General features: G+C 36.8%; 2 protein-coding genes across 13 annotated transcripts in view; one reads left to right on the top strand and one right to left on the bottom strand.

Annotated features, from left to right (window-relative positions):
• The window catches only part of deltaCOP (coatomer subunit delta), a 16,027-nt gene extending 11,145 nt beyond the window's left edge, over positions 1 to 4,882 (top strand). Inside the window, exons 3-9 of the mRNA XM_043019448.2 lie at positions 830 to 1,042; positions 1,859 to 2,023; positions 2,206 to 2,387; positions 2,647 to 2,776; positions 2,915 to 3,098; positions 3,316 to 3,632; positions 4,224 to 4,882. Coding sequence (XP_042875382.1) covers positions 830 to 1,042; positions 1,859 to 2,023; positions 2,206 to 2,387; positions 2,647 to 2,776; positions 2,915 to 3,098; positions 3,316 to 3,632; positions 4,224 to 4,313 — 1,281 coding nt within the window. The 3' untranslated portion in view covers positions 4,314 to 4,882. The remainder of the gene's footprint in view (positions 1 to 829; positions 1,043 to 1,858; positions 2,024 to 2,205; positions 2,388 to 2,646; positions 2,777 to 2,914; positions 3,099 to 3,315; positions 3,633 to 4,223) is intronic.
• A 45-nt stretch (positions 4,883 to 4,927) lies between these two features.
• The window catches only part of CtBP (C-terminal binding protein), a 62,782-nt gene continuing 54,524 nt past the window's right edge, over positions 4,928 to 13,185 (bottom strand). For 6 of the 12 annotated variants that reach the window (XM_043019449.2, XM_043019452.2, XM_086538748.1 and 3 more), the window contains 8 exons: positions 12,901 to 13,029; positions 10,610 to 10,777; positions 10,140 to 10,203; positions 9,902 to 10,026; positions 9,511 to 9,600; positions 8,222 to 8,363; positions 7,574 to 8,014; positions 4,928 to 7,422 (listed from right to left, as the gene is read on the bottom strand). In XM_043019449.2, the coding sequence (XP_042875383.1) occupies positions 7,614 to 8,014; positions 8,222 to 8,363; positions 9,511 to 9,600; positions 9,902 to 10,026; positions 10,140 to 10,203; positions 10,610 to 10,777; positions 12,901 to 13,029 (1,119 nt within the window). In that variant the 3' untranslated portion in view covers positions 4,928 to 7,422; positions 7,574 to 7,613. The remainder of the gene's footprint in view (positions 7,423 to 7,573; positions 8,015 to 8,221; positions 8,364 to 9,510; positions 9,601 to 9,901; positions 10,027 to 10,139; positions 10,204 to 10,609; positions 10,778 to 12,900; positions 13,030 to 13,185) is intronic. The other 6 variants (XM_043019453.2, XM_086538754.1, XM_086538750.1 and 3 more) reach the window with 1 other exon arrangement.

Below are 13,185 nucleotides of genomic sequence, written 5' to 3'. Positions count from 1 at the left end.
TGTATATGTTATATATGTATATGTATATATATGTATATGTATATATATATATATATATATATATATATATATATATATATATATATATATATATATATATATATATATATATATATATATACATATACATATACATATACATAAACATATACACATGCACATGCACATACACATGCACATATACATATACATATACATATATATAGATATATACATACACATATATACATATGTATTACTGAAGTCAGTAATAGATATAAAGATAAATTGCCATATAAATGTATGTCATTTCTTTACCTCCATTCTTCAGATTCAAAACCATTCCTATGTCACCATCCTTCTATTCTTCCAGCTTCTTTCCCTTTTTTCTGTTTTTTCTCTGATTCTCTTGCTTCTTCATTCTTCAACTTCTACTTTGCTTCTCTCTCAATCTTCTCCCCCCTTCTCCCTACTCCCCTTATCTCATTCCTCCTTCCCCCCTCAATATTCTCCCCCTCCCCTTCTCCTTACTCCCCTTATCTCATTCCTCCTCCCCCTTCTGTTTTTCCATCTTCCCTTCCTAGTTCCTCCTTTTCCTTTCTTAAATTCATCCAGAAAATTAGAATTAATCTAATTCCATATCAGATTTAGCACCATGAGAAATAGAGTTAAAGAATAAAAGAATATGAAGCCATTTCAATCAGCAGCAGTAAGCTCTATTAGTTGAAAAGTCAATGTCAAATATGGTTAGTGTCATTGCAGACTAGGTTTTGCCTAGTTATATAGATGCACCAATCTCTTGTCATGCACACACTGCCAATTGACTTATTTTACGTTTGCATCCCAACAGATCCCGGAGTACTGTCGCAACATGGAAGAAAGTGAGATCCTAGATAATTCATTCCATCTTATTTTTGCATTTGACGAGATTGTGGCCCTTGGTTATAGGGAGTCTGTGAACCTGGCTCAGATCCGCACTTTTGTCGAGATGGACTCGCATGAAGAGAAGGTCTATAGAGCTGTCAGGGAGACCCAAGAGAGGGAGGCTCGTACCAAGATGAAGGTAGGCATGTATACTTTATTGAAGAAGTTAGTTGTTCAGTCTCTTCAAATCCAGAAAGACCACAGTGCCTTGGACCCTCCCTTTCCCTTCCAGATGCAGTTAACCCCAAATATTCAGTCTTCACTAAGATAAATTGGTCTTTGGTCTTCAAAGTTACCAAAGAGTCTAGTGTCAAGCCCCCAAAAAATGCTGCCATACATCATATGGCAACATATGATATATGGCAGCAATATAGCATGTTTTTAAGTGTATAATGTTATATAACAGATAAGAGAGAACCTTAAAATGTCTAGGTGCCTCAGAATGAGAGAAGAGAAGGTCCCAGGGGAAGATGAAAGGAGATAAGATGGGACATGAAGTAGTCTCTTATGGCCTGGAGGGGAAATGGGGGAAATACCTGGTGAGAAAAGTCACCCAGATAAACCAGTGTTAATTCTTTCTGGCTTTGTGCCGAGAGGAAACCTTCTACACATTACCAAATTTATTAATCCATAACCAGTTTTGAAAACTTGTGCTCTAGCAGAATGATTAGAAGCTGTAATTTTATAGCATAATGAAGTCATTATGGGTCATAGTATGTGTATTGTAAATCACTTATGATGGTTCTTTACTATTATGATACTACTTTGTCCAAAGATTACTGGCATAAAAAAAAGTTAACAAAAAATAGAATGATTAGGATTTTTTCAAAATCATGTATGCCCCATATAGTGGTACGTCTTTATTAACATTTTTCTGTGTGACCTCTTTTCTTTGTTCTGTTTATAGAATATAAAGAAATTGAATTAGATTTTTAATGTTTATTAAAACTTGCAGGAGAAGGCCAAGGAGCTGCAGCGCAAACGTTACGAGGAGAACAAGAGAGGAATCAAGTCCCCAGGCTTCTCGGGGGGAAACAGTGGGGGCTTTGGCATGTCTGGAGGTTTCGGAGGTGGGTCTGGAGGCTTCACCCCATCGGAACCAATCACAGCCACCACACAGGTATGAAAGTTGGATGGGCAGCTTTTTAGTTCTTTTTTTCTACAACTATTACAAGAGTTTTGAAATATATTTGCAATATATATACTAAGAAAATTATGTTTTTAGAATAAATAAGTTAAAGAAATAAATGATGCTGATAATTGGCCATAGATAACAAGTAAAACAATTCCCTCATTTTCCAGGAGAGCAGGCCTACCCCCATGAAGGCATCAGGTTCAAACCGTGCCATGAAGCTGGGAAGCAAGGCCAAGGACGTGGACTCCTTCGTCGACCAGCTCAAGTCTGAAGGAGAGCGAGTGGTGTCTGCAACAGAGCCTGTGTCCAAGATGCAGCCGGTGTCCACGCCCCAAGTGGACGTTGAGCCGTAAGCTTGCACCTCCAGTTTCTTTTTCTATTCTTTTTTGCTTTTTCCTTTTTTCCTCTTCTCCTTAAAACTGCATTGTGGGAATCTCATCTAAAATATATATTTTGTGATGCATCAAGTTTTGTTAGAATTTTTGGATTACTTGTAATTTGCTATTTAGTCATTAAAGAAAAAGGAGGGAATATACAGAGATTTACATAGCTGACAGAATCCGTTATTTACCTGTATCAATATACTGAAAAATAATATCCACCCCCAGAGTCCACATCGTCATGGCGGAGGACCTGGTGGTGCGAGCTGGAAGGGATGGAGGCCTACAGACAATGGAAGTCCAAGGAATCCTCAAACTCCGAATCACAGACAGTGACCATGGCTTTATTAAAGTACAGGTGAGGAGACCCTTTATTCTTTTTCCCTTTTCTGTTGTTAAAAGCAGTTCAGAAATTTTGTACTGATCAAGATTTCCACTAAATGTAACTCATAATTTTTTACCAGGAGTAGCTAACATTCTTTTTTTTTTTTTTTAGGTGGACAACACAGATAACAGACCTATCCAGCTGCAGACTCATCCCAACGTAGACCGCGACCTCTGGCGCTCTTGTGGACAAATAGGCATGAAGATGTCTAACAAGCCATTCCCTCCAAACACAGATGTAGGGGTGTTGAAGTGGAGGTTCCAGACAACAGATGAAAGTCAAGTGCCATTATCTAGTATGTTTCTTTCTCTCTTTTCTTTTCTTATCTCCCCAATTTGTATATTTATTTATATTTTTTTAATTATTTGTTTTTTCTTAACATAAATAAAAGAATATGTTGATACCTTCCTTGGATTATTAGTGCTCTGATCAGAGTGAAAGTTTTATCCATATTCAAGAAGATATTTGAAGAAATATAGCATTAGGTTGCCTAACATTCTACCATTCCCCAGTTAACTGCTGGCCCCAGGAGAACGGTGCAGGAGGGTGCGACGTCAACATCGAGTACACCTTAGAGAATACAGAAATGGAACTCAATGAGGTTACCATAACCATTCCACTTGCCTCCGGTGCCCCCCCACCCGTGATCAATGACTGTGAAGGAGAACACGAGTACGACCGTGCCCATTGCTCGCTCGTGTGGCGTATTCCTGTTATTGATAAGACTGCCCCAACTGCTGCCATGGACTTCACAGCCAGAGGTGTTCCTGATAACTTCTTCCCAGTCCGCGTCTCCTTCCATTCCTCACGGATGTACTGCAACCTTAAGGTGGGTGATTTTGTACTATATGTGTGTGTGTGTTGAGTGTTGAGTGTGTTTGAGAGTTTGTGAGTTTGTTTGTTTTGTATTTTCATAGGAATGTATAAATAAGAATGAATAACTTTATATAATAGATCATTGTTGGCATCAATATGTGCAGTTGTAAATAGATTTTAATTGAATGATGTACATGCCATATAAACTGATCAGTTTAATCATTTTAACATTTTTTGTCATTTGTTTTATTATATTATGAGGCTTTTATGTGCCATTTCAATCTTGTAATCAACTAAAATGGTAGTATGCAGTTCACATACCATGACTGTCTAGGAAAATAAAAAGTAATTTTAATAAAGTCTTACTGTAAGTCAAACATACATTTATGGTAGAGAATCATAGATCGCAGCAAATAAGTTAAGGACATCCAATATATATAATTTGTATTGTAAGTAACATAGGTCTTTTCACATGGAGAATTTTCTCCTCTTTTTTTCTCCTCTCACTCTCGTCCTTTTCCTTTTCCATCCTCTTGTTAAGTTTTCTACTCCCTCCACCCCCTTAAAAAAGAATAACAAAAATAATAAAAATGATCTTTTCCAGGTTTTGGGAGTTGTCAGCACTTCCGATGGAGCCCCAGTGGTACATTCCATGGAGACGCTCATGAAAACCAACATTTACGAGATTGACTAAAGTGTTTGTTATTTCCTATGGTGCACAATAATTAGTAGGATCCAGACATAAAGTAAATCTTTTGTCATGTTAAGCTGCTAAAATGATTATCTTCATTAAATATATTTTTCTTTTTTAAGTAGTTGTGTTGAGGTTGGGAACATTTCTGCAAGTGTTGCATTTACAGTTGGTAAAAAAATAATTTTTATGATTCACCTTCATTTTATGGATTGTATGAAGTATTCCTGTTGAACAGGTTCCAGAGAAGCTGAGCAGGTTATTATTTGACTTAAGTGTGAGTTAGTTACATCATGTATAATAAGTATTGTCAGTGTTCACATGTTATCCTTGAGATAAATCCATCTGATGTTAACTTAAATAGGACTGGAGATGACACATTACAAGGTTGTTTTATGGCATCTTTCAATCAGAACAATTTTGTCTTATTTTGTATATATATTTACAAGCAGCCAGTGTCCAAATTGTTAATTATTTTTAGTTTAGAAAAGATTGCTGTTTTCCCCATGTAGATGAAACAGCAAATTTATTGTTTCCAATCTATATTCTGCATTAAAGAGAGGACAAGTTTAGATTGGATTGTTTCATTCACCTCAAATCATGTAATAAAAAGAAAGTTTATTTCAAAAAATTTATTCTCAAATAAGGTGGAAGATCATATCTTCAACTTCCTTCCTACATCTTAACTAGAAAATTTGTTTCAGAACAGCTGAGTTGCAGTAAGCCGCAGATGGCATGTAAGAAATCAGCAAAAGAGCAGGAATTTCAGAGAGAATAAGAAACATAATAATGGATCCCCTTTTAAATTTGTCCGTTTAACTTTGATTACTTCAAAGTCCTGCTTTTTCACTTGCTATTACAAGGACACCGATGAAAAGCATATTCTTTTTCATTTAGGTCAATCATGTATGTCCTATCAGCATTGCTCCTAAAATTTGGCCTGTGAAACATGCTTTTAGCTGGTTAGTCTTGTAGCATTTTTAACATTGGGGACACCTGACTTTTGCAGAGTTGCTGATAGTTAACTTTTTATTATCAATAATGAAAGAATTATAATAGAGAAACACCATGTTTGCATTTTCTATACCTCTGGTACAAGAATTACCTGTCACTGAAGAAATGAAAAAAAATATATTTAAAAAAATGGAAGAGATCAAAATATTGTGCTTGCAATAATTCACACAAACAGGATTTTAATTAATAAGACAACAACCATTGTGTCTTTTATTGATAACTACGATGCACTTGGCTACGGGTTTTACAAAAAACTTTACAACTGCACAATAAGTAAGTGCAGTTCATTTAGGAACATGACTTCTATGAATCATAACAATCATCCTTTTTTTTTTTTCTTTGTTTCTTTCTTTCTTCCTCATGATATAAACTGGTCTCCCTTGTACCAGAGTCAAACAACACTGCCTTGGAGTGGCACTAAAATTCCTAAAAACGTGCAACTCTCAAGCAGTCACATCTGAAGCACTCGTTTTACTGCACTTGGTTCTGGTATTCTGGTTAACTATTGAAAACAGGTATTTGAGTATTTGATGAAGATGGAAACATCCCCCTTGTTACCTGTGGATTTTATCTTCACTTATGAATATTTTACAATAACTATGTACAAAGTCTTGTATTTGATTATAAGGCTTTCCTGCAGACTGCCAGATTGTGAAATTTTTTGGATCTGTAATTCAAATGCATTCAAACTACTGTTCAAAATGTGGGACCTCCCTCTGTAAGATGGCCAATGATTTTATTGTTTTCTTTCCTCTTATTGGTTCTATTTTCTTTTTTTATATATATGCAACAGCTGTAATACAAACAATGAACTTGGATGCAAAGTTTCTTAAAATGCACAATAATACCAAATCAGCTTATTCCTCCCTTACCACTGGTGCAATACTGCTTCTTATCTACTTTTCACTTTGAGAATCCCAATCCATTCGGTTCTTAGTGAGCTTTATGTCTTACATAGCAAGACTTTACTTTTTCGTAATTCACAACTGGAAATAAGACGGATAATTTGCCAAGCTGAAACAAATGAGCTGTTTTTCTACTTTCCAAATAGGCATTGGAGTTGTGTTGTTTGGACTTGCTCTTCCAACGAGCTTAAGGTTTCCTAATATTGGTGTATGAATGTATGTGCTCGCAGAATTTCGTGTAATAAAGCAGCACAGTTTGAATAAGGTTTGGCCTATTAAGCACTTGAATAGACAATTAAAACCTCTCAGTAGGGAAACCATAACCACACTTCAAAAGAAATTTACAACATTTGCATTTAAACTTATCCTTTACTTTCTAAGGTAAGGAGAAAAAATGATACAGGACTAAAGAGTTACAGCTGTAAACAATTTGATTTACATAGTTTGACAAGTCTGACTTATCATGCAAGGAAAACCTGTTTTGTGTGAGGAGGAAACCCTACAGGTATAAAATATGACCTCTGTAAAGAGACAAAATAAAAAAATAAAATAAATCAAATTTGCAATTTTTCTGTCTGAAAATAATGTAAGTAACATAATACTGCAAGTTTGAGTGTACTTCCTACCTGATATCTCAAATTGAATTTTTTTTTGTTATTTTTTCTTTTTTTTTTTTTGGTAAGTAGGGTCACAGAATGTTAAAAATGTTCCCGAAAGGAAATTCTATGACCTAGGATCTCTCCATCTTAGGACTGAATACTTTTTTTGCATACATGACAGAGGATAAGAACCTGAGTTACAATATCTGCCTTTCTTTTACCTAGGGATGGCCTGTAGTAATGTAATACAGCCCCTCCTTACACTAACTGCAAAGAGTAAAAAATAGTTAACATAAAAATACAATAACCAAAAATGCAGTGCCGTAATTCAGGCAATAACCTCCACAAGCATCTTCACTTTAGATCACACATACACACAATGCTTCGCACCCTCTCACTTTCACCTCTTCCCCAGCGTCCATTGCACTTTTTTGAGGTGAGGGGGACTTGGTCCTTCTAACATCAAGGAACAATAGGCAAATTTGTACATAGACTTTGCACGATTTCTGAGTAATAACCCAGTGTTTAGTAGCAGCCACCTGTAATTACTTCGACTCAGCTTTCATGGTGGAATGACTCTTGACTTGTGGTCACCTGAAAGAAATAGAAAAGAAAAGGGGTGTGTTAATAACTATACATGCACCAAACCATGACGCCTAATCTGACATACTAATCTGATGAGACACTTTTCAATTCATAAATGCATTAATTACATTCAAGCAAGAGATCCCCCTATCACACTTACAGCGGAGGGTTGATAGTTGAATTGGTGAAGGAAGTTTGTGTTATGGTGAGGTGGATTCTCGAGGACCGGGCGGACCAGGGGGTCCAGTCTGGGGCGAGGTTCTTCCACTTGCAGGTACAGTGGGAGGCAAGTGTGGGGGCGGAGGGATGCCTGCACCAACATGGCTCGTGGGCGGGGGTCCACTCGAGTGTGGGGGCACAGAGTCATGCGTAGTGGAGTGAACCGGGACATAGTATGGGACGGTGCCATTGACGCCTCCTTCGCTATAGTTGTTCACAAAATATTCCTTGTTGACACAATTCCGTAATGCATCTGGGATGCGGCCTATTATTGCACGGCGGATCTCATTGGCAGCCATCTCTCGCAACTCGTTACTGGATGCATCAGAGTAGTATGCTGCATGCGGAGTGCAAATCAAATTTGGTGCATCTTTGAGAGGTCCTGCAACACAAAAACAGATTTGCATTTTTGATTAGGCATAAATTACTATATAATCAAGTTTAAGTTTAAAAATTAAACTGAATAAAAACTGCAAACTGAATACCTCATGTACAATGAATTTGAAGCATAAAAATCTTGAATTTAACATCCAAAAAGTATCAAATAACAATCAAAAACAAAAAATGACAGAAACCATGGCAAGCATACCCTGGAATGGGTTGTATGGCTCATTCTCGTGAACATCAAGAGCTGCAGCTCTGATTCTGCCTTCCTTTAGAGCCGCGGCCAAGGCATTCTCATCCACCAATGCCCCTCGAGCAGTGTTCACCAGGAAAGCCCCCGGCCGCATCTGAGGATGAGAGGAAGAAAGGATAAGACTTAATTCATCTGTGAAGAATTTATGATAGTCAATGAGAAAATTGCGATGATTTAGAGTTCAAGGTTAGTCTATTATGAATTAATTAAGGAAGTGAATGAGAAAATGATTGTGTTTATGAGATTATGAAAAAGATGGAGATATAAATCAAGAGGAAAAGGACATTAATAATAATAAAAAAGTAGTAAATAGACATAAAAAGAGGCATAACCTGATCTGAAACTTCTTTTTGACACTGCAATTTTTTTTCCCATACTTTATGTGAGAAAATACTATAATTCTACTTAAAATAATTGTTATTATGCTTTAGACATAAAAAAATACCATTTATTGATTTAAAAAACAAAGGAAGTTAAAAAAAATAATTGTTCTTGACATTTGGAAAAGTTAACCATTGATAGAGGTGTAAGGACTTCATATAGGTCCAATAAGTACCATACATACAACTTACCTATCCCTTTTTTTTAAATAGTTTTTTTTTTCTTCTTTTTGTGTGTGTGGTGGGGGGGGGGGATGATCCCCTTCAGGAGTATAATCAAACAGAAAATCTTTTTCCTAACTATTCCCTTCCATACTTTACTACTGCTATTTCAGTTAGGACAGTTTCCATATTCTATATCTGGTCACGCTTCTTTGAATCAAAATAACCTAGTTTCTATGTCCTTCTTATATATAAAGCATATATACTGCAACCCTCCAAAGAAGAGATTTCTTTTATTAATCCTTCTTACCATTTCTTTACATTAGAAAATTTCTTTCTGGATAAAAGCCACCTTTCCTTATCTATGTTTGAAGTTTTCATTAAGGATATCAACAGTAACCCCCCCAGAAATGATTAACAAACTTCAGAGCATATTCCCAAACTCACCCACTTTAAAACCATTCAGCGTTAGTTGGCTTCCTGATGATTACAAGGTTTCCAAAAGAGGGTTTCCTGAGTCTACTGGGTCTTTGTCATCACTCTACAAGCTAGCTATTTCCCTTTCCTGTATATACACAAACACATCCTGCTATACACAAGCTGTTACAAAACTGACAATCCTAATTCCAAAGGCAGTGAAAAGTGGAAGACATCTGGAAATAATCATTTGAGAAATCTCAGAATGTACAACTTTCTCACCTGCTTAATTGTGAAGTCATTTATGAGGTGGTTATTATGCTCATTGAGGGAGCAGTGTAAAGACACACAGTCACTTCGGTACAACAGATCCTGAAATGCAGAACAAGGTTAAGGTGTTACCTATTATAGTAAATAACTATATCTATCACTGCAATGGAAAAAATGAAAAAGAGGCAACTCTTCACTCCCATGACAATCAACGAGAAGATGAAATATTGATAACAACATTGACTTCAAGTTATTGCTTTGATTTTTTTTTTTTTGAAACTCACTGTAGACTAAAGTACATACCATTTACATGATAATAACAGTAATATATTCAAGCTAAGCCCATAATTACACAATGAAAGTGAATGACCACAACAAAACATGCACATCTCTGGAAACATACCTGTAGTGTGTATACTCGTGCTAAGCCCAGACTCTTCTCGATCCCGTCTGAGAGGTAGGGATCGTAAAATGTGACATTGAAACCAAAGGCTTTTGCTCTTAGCGCCACAGCAGACCCAATGCGACCTGTGTTGTTGAACAGTCATTTATTAAGATTTATGAAAATAAGAAACCTAATCAAAAACATCAGATACACATATATACATACATTTACTTTGGTGGCAAAAAGGCCAACTCACCAAGACCAACTATTCCCAGCGTGTCTTCACGTATCCGAGCACATCCTTGGGCTGCCTCTCGAACCTGGTTGAAATACAAGACGTTGAAATACCTAGCTTTATGATTGTCAAAGCAAATATGTTACCCTTTAATAATACATTTTGGCCGTAAGCTTTTAGGTTTCTTAAAATATTATGGCCAAGAAGATCAGTCTCTTACAGTCTAATTCTTTTTTCCTTCTAACCTATCCTAAATTCTGCACTGTCAAAAAGTTACAACTAACAATCACCCTTAGAATGAAAATAGAAAGCTAACTAGCTACCTCATCACCTAAAGCATTTTGTTTTTTGTTGTGGAATAAACAGTGATTATGGGCCATAAACAAGTGTTCAACACACACAATATTTTCCAATGGGACATGGGAAAATACTCAGCGCAGAAGAATTTCTGTGTATGGCGCATAAACACTGTGGTTAATCTATTATCACACCTCCCACACCTGCTCGGGACCCGTAAATTTCTTCCCCTCGCGGACCATGTTGGCCAACCAGTATGTGCGACGATATAGGTTTAGAATGAGGCACATGGTGGTGTCGGCAACCTCCTCTACTCCGTAACCTGGTACGTTGCACACTGCGATGCCCAGCTCGCCTGCAGCCTGTTAAAAAAATGCAAAGGAGTAATGAGTATCCTGAAAGTATTTACCGTGACATTTGGTGGATTCCGAAAAAAATAAGAGCAATGGCTTCTGGCTACAACTAGGTTAATTTGATTAAAATCTAGCATTTCTATATGCCTCTTCTTCTACTGTATAAATATTGATTTTGACTAACTGTCACTTAGTGTACCAAAAACAACCATTTACTGCCATCCAATAAAAATCCTGTCTTGTTACACATGTGCCACCTGCATTACTAAATCTAAAACAAAACTTGATGACTATTTAACAACAATTCATGAAAACTGAGCAGAATCCAAGATTTTTTTTATACATATCCATTTTTAATAATGTCTTGTACACTAATGCAGCTTTCTCTATTTTGGATTAAGATTGTAAGCTAATCTTAATAATAAAGCTTCTGAATTCAAGATCTTATGACCCATTAATAGCCAACTGCAAAATGGCTCAGTTTACAGAAAACTGCTTCCAAATGATTTATCTCCAGAGCAAAACATTAATAAGACCAAATGAAAATGCTAAGAGAAAATAAATGCAAGAATTAACAGTACAGGATAAATTAACAATACAAAAAAATAAATCCTACTGCAAATGCCATTCAGATAATTTCTACATCTACTTAGGCAACCGCCTTCCTGGCTGGTTAACCAAGCGAAATGGGAGCTAAATTAGATAAAAAGACACGCATGAAAAGTTTAATATGAACACTGCCCAAAGTTCTGAATACCAATACTGATGGCAAGTTGCCAAGAGTTGAGCTAATTGCAAGCCCTTGGGTTCTCTCAATGCTATCACAAACTTTTCTCCTTTGTCCAGACCTCATCAAACTTTAAAAAGAACTCTGGGTGGGGGGTAAAAAAAAAAAAAAAAAAAAACTTCAACTGTGGAACCAATCATGAGAGAATAATTCTAACTATCCCAAAACTCTGCTATTGGAAGAATCCAGCAATCAACTTACTGAGTTATCAAGTCTAAAGCAAAAGTTTTAACTTTAGCAAAGCTTTCCAACAAACTTCCTTGAGATGTTCATAAAAAAGAAATAAGTAAGAGACAGGAGACGAGACCCGTTGCACCCAACTAAATATGTTTTTTATAAAGAGGACAGAAATAACCATTCATGAAGTCTTAGGATGCACTTGGTTTTAAAGGTTAATGCTAGCTTACACAATATCATACAAGCAACTTTACTTGTACATCCAAGATATAATCTCATCGACGGCTCCATAATGTGCTAACTTTCGTCAAGTCCAGAAATTTTTCAAGTTAACCGTGAGTCTAACTTTCAACTTTTTGTTTCCTGTGAAACAAGTTTTATAACTTCCAAAAGTTGAGACATTAAAACTTTTAACACAAGTTGGGCAAGTTTACAATGAAAATTGAGAGGCTATAATAAGCAGTAAAAGGCTGTCTCCATCATAAGTTATTTTACATTAATGCAGATCTCAACCATCCAGATCTTTCCAGCATCTGCATTTTAAAAAGTTTGGGGAAGAACTTTGTGATTTTCTTCTTCTACTCGGCTCGTTTCTTTTCTCAAAAGTTTTGACATGTTCTTGGGATACGTTGCAACTCTGTGTATAATTCCACTGTACAACTTTCTTTTTTTTGTTTTCACCTGATTAATGAAACAATTACATATTGCATGACCTTGTGTGAAAGGTAACTTTGGGAATATCTGATTTACTTACTGAAAAAAATATAAAGGATAATGGCATAAGGATTAATAGAATCAAAGAGGAGAATATATGCAACTACCATACTGATGAGGAAGAGGAACTAAAGGAAGGGGGAAATGTGGGAAATCTATATGAAGAGGAGAGGAAAATAAAAAACAGAACAAGATGACAGAAAAGTAAGAGCAAAGACTAAGAGAGTGAAAATAGAAGACAAAAAAACACAAACTCTGATCTATCAACACCAACTCTCTTGTCTGTCTGTCTGTCTGTCTGTCTGTCTGTCACACACACACACACACACACACACACACACACACACACACACACACACACACACACACACACACACGTACGTTCTAAGCGGAAACCAGAATCTGAGGAGAGGAGAGGTTTCTCGCTCGCTCTCCCTCGATCTCCTAAACCTACCTTGACATCGACGTTATCGATCCCGCTGCCGATCCGAACGATCACTTTGAGCGCCTTGAACTTCTCAAGGTCGTCTTTCGTGAGTGTGATGGTGTGCCACATGAGCGCCCCGACTGCCTCGTTTAGGACCTGCGGGAGATATCAGGCACGGGGATGAGTCGGGGATGAGTCAGGGATGCCAGTTTTGAAGGGTGTGTGAAGGATGAGTGTGGGATGGTCCTCGAGACGAAGGACTGCCGCAAGCAGTGGATCGGATATGAACGGTGTGACTCTAAGCATCCAAAA

The sequence above is a fragment of the Penaeus japonicus genome, unplaced genomic scaffold, assembly GCF_977035675.1.
Source record: "Penaeus japonicus unplaced genomic scaffold, GWHDUDI00000001_assembly GWHDUDI00000007, whole genome shotgun sequence".
Classification (NCBI taxonomy): domain Eukaryota; kingdom Metazoa; phylum Arthropoda; class Malacostraca; order Decapoda; family Penaeidae; genus Penaeus; species Penaeus japonicus.
This window is presented reverse-complemented; position numbering and strand designations above follow the sequence as displayed.